This window comes from Microtus ochrogaster, chromosome 2 (assembly GCF_000317375.1).
Source record: "Microtus ochrogaster isolate Prairie Vole_2 chromosome 2, MicOch1.0, whole genome shotgun sequence".
Lineage (NCBI taxonomy): Eukaryota > Metazoa > Chordata > Mammalia > Rodentia > Cricetidae > Microtus > Microtus ochrogaster.
In genome coordinates this window covers 72,661,102-72,668,717 of record NC_022010.1, presented here as the reverse complement: position 1 = coordinate 72,668,717, position 7,616 = coordinate 72,661,102, and the positions used below count along the sequence as shown (strand labels likewise).

The following is a 7,616-nucleotide window of genomic DNA, read 5'->3' as shown; positions in this document are numbered from 1 at the left end:
CAGCCTACAAACCACAATCCCAGAGAATTTAGACAACAATGCAGACACTAAGAGAGACTTACATAGATCTAATCTACATGGGAAGTAGAAAGTAGAAAAAGATCTGAGTAAATTGGGAGCATGGGGACTTTGGGGGAGGATTGAAGTGGAGAGGCTGGAGGCAGGGAGGGGAGCAGAGAAAAATGTAGAGCTCAATAAATATCAATAAGATAAAATAAAAAATAAAGGTCACTTGCTGTACACATAATCAAATAATTGCTGCATCAGATGGCCACCTCCGGCAAACAGGGGTGGATTTAGACCAGGGTCCCCTGAGTCAGTCTGCTTCTAACAGCACACCCGAACCTCCACACAGCAGCTGCCCTTAGGGACAGTCACACCCGAACCTCCACACAGCAGCTGCCCTTAGGGACAGTCACACCCGAACCTTCACACAGCAGCTGCCCTTAGGGACAGTCCGGCTGCTCTATGGCTATAAGGAAGATGCCCTGCACAACACGCTCTTGCGGAGTTCAAGGACACAAGTGTCTCTTCAGCCCAGGGTTCTGGACACTCAAGTAGATTCAACCCATTTTTAGGAAGCAGGAGTGATGGCCAATCTTGACTGCCAGTCTGATGAGACTGAAGACTCCCGAAAATGCATCCTGCACATCCGCACAGGAATTTCTAGATAGCTGAGATGAGAAACTCGCCTGTGTGGTGGTACCACTCCATGGGTTCTAAACAAGGGCTCAGTGGACGGCTTGCTGCACCTGGCACAAGGACTTGTGGACAAGACCTCCAGCACCCACACAGTAATAAACCCCAAGTGCAGCAGTACTGAGTGTACCCCAGCACAGGGTAGCAGGAAACAGGCAGACCCTTGGAGCCCACTGCCAACCACATTGATGAGCTCCACGATCCTGTCTTAAAAATGAAGGTGTAGGGCTGGGGGATGGACCAGCTGCTGAGCAGACTTGCTGCTCTTGCAGAAGACCCAGGTTCAATTCCCAGCACCCATGTGGCAGCTCACAACTGTCCCTACCTCAGTTTCAGGGATCTGACATCCTTTCCTGGCCTGCCTGCCACCAGGTACTGCACAGAGGGCAGGCACTTAGACACATTTGGGCAAAGCACTCACACATACACAACTAAAGACGGAAAAGACTCCTGAGCAGTCCACGTTCGGTGAGCATTTCTCCCTTCCAGGGGTGCACCTTACCTGTCCGTCCCAAACAGCCGCTCTCATAGCTGTCACCTCTCACCTGCGCGTTGGATACGGCATTTATCCTAGAACGAAACAAAACCAGCCAGTGAGCTCTCCTGTCAGTACAACATACACCGGGATTGCATTTCATTTAGAAGAAAAATGACTATTTCCCAACTAGGGACAACATCTGACAGCTATGTAGTTAACAAAACAGAAATGCAAGTGCATAGAAATATTATTCTTTTTGTTTCCCCTAAAGCACACCCAGAAACAGACTTAGCTCATCACCTGTCCCAGAGACCAGGAAACGGCAGCTAACCTCCTCTCCTCTTTCTTCTCTCTTTTGAGACGGGTCCCACTATTGCAGCCCTGTTAATATAGACCAAGCTGGCCTCCAATTCACAGAGATCTATCCACCTGCTTTGTCTCCCAAACACTGGGATTAAAGGTGTGAGCCACCACACTTAGTTTCTCATTTTATTATCTACTTCATACAAGTATATATAGATGACTCAGGGTTCGTTATCCCATTTTCAAGTTTTCATTATAATGAAGAACTAAACAGGTAGGGCTGGAGATGGCTCAGTAGTAGAGAGCACTGGCTAAAACACCAGGTTCGGTTCCCAGTACCCACATGCTAGCTCCAGAGGATCCAGTGCCCTCTGCTGACCTCTATGGATACTACACGTATGTGGCATACCTACATACATGTATGCAAAACACCTATACACATAAAATAAAAATAATTTTTAAAAATACTGAAAAGACCAATAAGAGCTGGGTATAGCTTAGTGTCAGAGCACATGTACAGTATGAATAAGGCTGCAGGTTAAACAGAGAGAGGGAGAGGGGGAAGGATGGGTATGTTAATAGAAGGGCTACTTACGGTTGCTTTATGGAGAGTAAGCAGCTTTAGCCTTCATAATATAACCTTTCAAGTCTACATAGCAAGTTCCAATAAGGTTACATAGAAAGATCCTATCTCAAAATAAATGAATCAGTAACTAAATACATAAATAAAATAAAACTGTTAGGCCAGGTGTGGCAGAGCACACATTTAATCCCAGTAGGTGGATCTCTGGGAGTTCCAGAACAGGCAGAATGGTCACACAGAGGGATAAATCCATCATGCTAAAGAATCCATCAGGGCTGGGGAGATGGGTCAGCAGCGCTGAAGAGCACGGGCTGCCCTTCCAGAGGTCCTGAGTTCATTCCCAGCACCCACAGGGAAATGAACCCACCCATCTGTAATGGGATCCGATGCCCCCTTCTAGTATGCAAGTGCACAAGCAGACAGAACACTTATACATAAAAAAATTAAAAAATTAAAAATAAAAACTTCAAAAAAAGTAGAAAAAAGAAAAATGCATCAATAAAGTCCAGAAGTTGTTTTTAAAACCATCAAAGGTCAGGAAGACTATTTTTTTCAAAAGGCAATGCTGAATTGAGAATCATTTCACACTTACATGAAGAAAGCCAGTGTGGAAAACACACCACATGTGTGAAAAGCGTGGTTCAACTGCTCAGGCTTAGGATAGACCACCGCGGCATCGATCATTATCCACCAACCTGTAAAAAACTGGAGAAAGAGCCCAGGAAGGCAGGTCATGAAGCTCACAGCATCGCTCTGTAGTGGCTACCTCCCCGGGCACAGGTGCAGCAAGTGCTGCTTTTGTGTTTGGGGTGCTAGGCTACAAAGGTGAGCACCCTTGGTCTACCTGCTCTTTACCTCTGACGGTGTGAGAAAAGAATCTCATCAGGAACGGCTTGTTTCCTCCTTCCACCTCATGACTAGCCTCCTTAACCAGACAGGGGCCTTTTTAACCAGCCGGCAGCCTCCTTAACCAGCCGGCAGCCACCTTAACCAGATAGAAGCCTCCTTAACCAGCCGGCAGCCTCCTTAACCAGCCGGCAGCCATCTTAACCAGATAGGAGCCTTCTTAACCAGTCAGCAGCCTCCTTAACCAGATAGGAGCCTCCTTACCCAGATAGGAGCCTCCTTAACCAGCCGGCAGCCACCTTAACCAGCCGGCAGCCACCTTAACCAGATAGGAGCCTCCTTAACCAGACAGGAGCCTCCTTAACCAGACAGGAGCCTCCTTAACCAGACAGGAGCCTCCTTAACCAGACAGGAGCCTCCTTAACCAGACAGGAGCCTCCTTAAACCAGCCTTCTTAACCAGCAGGCGCTCTACTCAGCTGCTCACTGACCAGCACCCAGTTGCCACAGCTCCCAGACTATAAAAGCCAACTATTGTTTTAGTTTATGTGGTTTAATTAAGCACCCTATAGCTGACTGGACATGAGCATATAAAATGTAAGGTTCCATGTCAGCCAAGCTAAGTACACCTAAACAGACAGGTGCAAAGACTGTCTGGAGAAATGAAGGACAGGTGTGAGAGCCCTGTCTCAAACGACAAGATAAGAGAATTACATAATCTCAATGTTTAAGTGAGTTCAAAACTCATTTGAAAACATCTATAGAAGCCGGGCGTTGGTGGCGCACGCCTTTAATCCCAGCACTCGGGAAGCAGAGGCAGGCGGATCTCTGTGAGTTCGAGACCAGCCTGGTCTACAGAGCTAGTTCCAGGACAGGCTCCAAAGCCACAGAGAAACCCTGTCTCGAAAAACCAAAAAAATAAAAAAATAAAAAAAATAAAAAAAACAGAAAACATCTATAGAAATGCTCCCAACTCTTTTATGAAGTAAAATATCAGTTAAATGTAGGCTTTCCTGCCTGGGATGCGGCTCAGCGGGCAGAACTCATGCATGCATATGGGATATATGAGATCTTGTGTGAAAAAGAGTGGAGAAAAGAAAGAGGCCAAATGGTTCAGCAGGCAAACGTGTGCCTTTGGCCCTGAGGCCCTGAGTCCCACCCCAGGGATACACACGGTATGAGGAGAGAACCAGTTCCCAAAGTTACCCTCTGACCTGCACACAAGTGCCAGTTACCCCACCAACCCCCCCCCTGCACACACACACACACACACACACACACACACACACACACACACACAAATACATATGATGAAAGAAAGCTAAAGCAAAAGAAAAGAGGAAGACTGGGCATGGTGGCTCCTGACTGTCTTCATGTCAAGTTCAAGGCCAGCCTGGGCTTTGGTGAGTTCCAGGGGAGCAGGGCCCTGGTGAGACCTGATCCAAAAAAAGGAAGAAAAAAAAGGAAGGAAATGAAAGAGGAAAAAAGAGAAAGAAAAGCTAGGCAAGGTGGTACATGCTTGTAATTCCAACCCTTGGGAGGTAAAGGCAGGAAGACCTCAAATTTGAGACCAGCCTCGGCTATCTATATACCAAGACCCTGCCTCCAAAGCAAGCAGGGGAAGGGGGATAAACATCTGTTTTGTTTTAATACAGTAGGTGTTACTGGAGACTTTCTTGAATAAGCACTCCAACAGCAAAGAGAGTGGAAGAGATGTCAGGACGGAAGGAAGCCAGGACAGCTCCAGGAAGGCCTTGGTCCAGGTCCTGTTTGCACTCTTACGTTATGCTCTAAACCACAGGGTGGGCGGGTGCACAAGCGAGATTTTACAGAAGTCTACAAGCCAGTCAGGAGGTTGTTAAGGGCAACGACCCATTTTCAGCTCTTCTCCGGGTCATTCTGCTCCAGGTAGCGAGTGAAGTCATACTTGGCAAGTAGGCAGTACAAGCGGAGCTTTAATCACTGGATAAATAGATAAATCCGTATCTAGTAATTGGCCTTTCCACTTACTCTACCTCAGAGGCAGGAAATGGTTCACAGATATAAAGTAAGACTGTTCGGGTCATGATTTACAAAACAACAGAATAAACAAGTCGGGTATTCGGGAAGCAGAGGCAGGCCCAGGAGCGGTGTGGGCCCTCAGCCGAAGGAGAGGAGCGAGAGACACAAGGGATGCGGACACTGGATGGCTGGGACACTGGATGGCTGGGACACTGGACGGCTGGGACGCTGGACGGCTGACATGAAGTGAGAGGCGCGGATACCACTACTCTGCTGCTGCTGTTTAAATCTTGTTTTAAATTCTGACCAACATTTCCCCTTCCTCCTCTCCTCCCAGCTCCTCCCCACCTCCCCACCCTTCTCAACCACTTTCTTTTAAAGTTTTGACATTTTCTATAATAATAATAAAAAAAGAAAAGCAAAACAGAAAGAAAGGTAAGCAAGCTCACTGTGTCGTTCACACCTTCGATCCTAGTACTTAAGGCTAGCTTAGGATACACAGTGAGTTTGAGGCCAACAAAACAAAAGAGAAGACTTCTTTTTGAGTCTGCAGTGCGGAGGCGCCAGTCTGTACAAAGCGTAAGGTGTCACCACTGCCTTCACAGATGCTGTGACAGATGCTGCAGTCGAAGAAAAGACACCAAATCTAAACCATCCTCAAATCAAATGGACCCATGCATGGCGGGCTGGGACTCAGCTCAGCTGAAAAGGAGCCTGCCTAGCAACGGTAACCCCACACTGCACCAAACCCTGCAACCCCAACAACTGCAAGGCAGAGGAGGATAGACACGCAAGGCAAGCCTGGACTACATAATCTCCCCCTCAATAAACAAAATGAAACCCCAGCAGGCGACGTAATACTATGACCTATCCTCAGCAGCAGTGAGGTGAAGTGGCCCTGGAAGGCCACTGTCATCTAAGGACACGGACGTTCATTTCGAAGATGACCGCCAAGGCATCATGTCCCCAGTACGTCTACCTGTGGGTACTCACTTACCAATATGCCTGCAACCACAGAGGCCACGGCGTTCCTCCTCTCGCTCCAGTCAATGCACTCACACTCCGGCCATCGGAAGTTATCTAGGAAGCCCGCCATTTTTACTCTGCAAGCATGAACTTTTCATTAAATAATGTTTCCTAAAGGGCAAAAGACAGAAAACTAAATCAAATTCAAGAAACGCTTTCTAAAAACATTTACTTTCATTTGTGTGTGTGCCGGGTGGTGGTGGCGCACGCCTTTAATCCCAGCACTCGGGGGGCAGAGGCAGGCGGATCTCTGTGAGTTCGAGACCAGCCTGGTCTACAGAGCTAGTTCCAGGACAGGCTCCAAAAACCACAGAGAAACCCTGTCTCGAAAAGCCAAAAAAAAAAAAAAAAGAGAATCATTTGTGTGTGTGTGTATGTGTTGAGGGGGTGGGGTGCCCACAGGTGCCAGGAGAGGGGACAGGGTCCTCTGGAGCTGGAATTACGAAGGTCTGCCACCTGACATGGGCTCCTTCGGAAGAGCACTATCAGGCCTTCATCCCTGAGCGCCTCTCCAGCCCTAGGAAATGCATCTAAGAAGCAAAACATCAGCGGGTGCACGGTGCACCGTTAGTACCAGAGCAGGCAGCACTCTGTGAGTGCTAGGCCAGCTTGGTCTACACAGCAAGTTGTAGACTTTGTCTCAAATAACTAAATAAAATACCTTATTCCTTTATTAGAGTTGTAATCCTAAAATGACTTAAGTTCTTATCTACTATAGTTATGAAAAACCACACTTCAAGAAGTACCCATTGGCCTGGCAGTGGTGGTGCACATGTTTAATCCCAGCACTCAGGAGGCAGAGGCAGGGAGATCTCTGTGAGTTCCAGGACAGCCTGGGCTACAGAGAGAGTTCCAAGACAGCTAGAGCTACACAGAGAAACTGTCTCCAAAACAAAAACAAAACAAAACCACAAAACCTATTGAGATGTATGTAGCTGTACTTGGACACCAGGGGGCGCTACCATTCTTTAAATGGTCATTTAGATTTTAGCACCCACAGGTGTTGGAGCAACACCCAGCAGTGGAGAATAGGAAATCAGGAAACCATATTTTGATCACAAGTACCATAAGGTAAAGCAAAAACAAAAAGACTGTCTGCAAATCCTTTGACAAGTCTTTCATTCAGAGGGGAATGTGTGTCCTACCCTTAAATTTGAGTCAACGGTCAGGACCAAAATAATGGAAACTATACTAATAATTTCTCCCCTCTTGAATTTGACACAATATGGATGATCAACTAAAACAGAAGGAGTACTACAAAACGAGAATGGAAAATCCCCAAAGCTTCCACGCTGTGAAGAGACCACAGTTCCAGCTGAGTCCCTGCCAAAAGCCTCAAGCAGCAGCCGTGTATGTAAAACAGGAGACTGCTATCCTGGACAGAGTGTCAGCCACGCAGTGAGCCTTCCCAGGTAAGGTGCCCAGGATACGGAGCAGTGAAACAGTATCTCAGCGGGGCCCTTTCCAAAGTCCTTACACAGAACCAAGCCTTCGAGGTTGATCTATAAGGCAGCAATAGTAGTGAGGGGGAGAACGGTGTGAATGAAGATTGTTAGAAGTGTGGCACAGGAGCCCACAGGAGCGCACACCCTTGACCCCAACGCCCAGGAGCCAGGGGCAGCCAGATCACTATGAATTACAGGACAGTCGGGGGACAGAGTGAGACCGTCTCAAAACAGCA

At 47.5% G+C, this 7,616-nt stretch overlaps 1 protein-coding gene across 1 annotated transcript in view; it reads right to left on the bottom strand.

Moving 5' to 3' along the window:
• Window positions 1-7,616, bottom strand: part of Tmem50b (transmembrane protein 50B) — a 39,360-nt gene that overhangs the window by 9,141 nt on the left and 22,603 nt on the right. The window contains exons 2-4 of the mRNA XM_005345202.2: window positions 5,907-6,046; window positions 2,656-2,768; window positions 1,202-1,269 (exon numbers count right to left, since the gene is read on the bottom strand). Of these exons, the coding sequence (XP_005345259.1) occupies window positions 1,202-1,269; window positions 2,656-2,768; window positions 5,907-6,005 (280 nt within the window). The 5' untranslated portion in view covers window positions 6,006-6,046. The remainder of the gene's footprint in view (window positions 1-1,201; window positions 1,270-2,655; window positions 2,769-5,906; window positions 6,047-7,616) is intronic.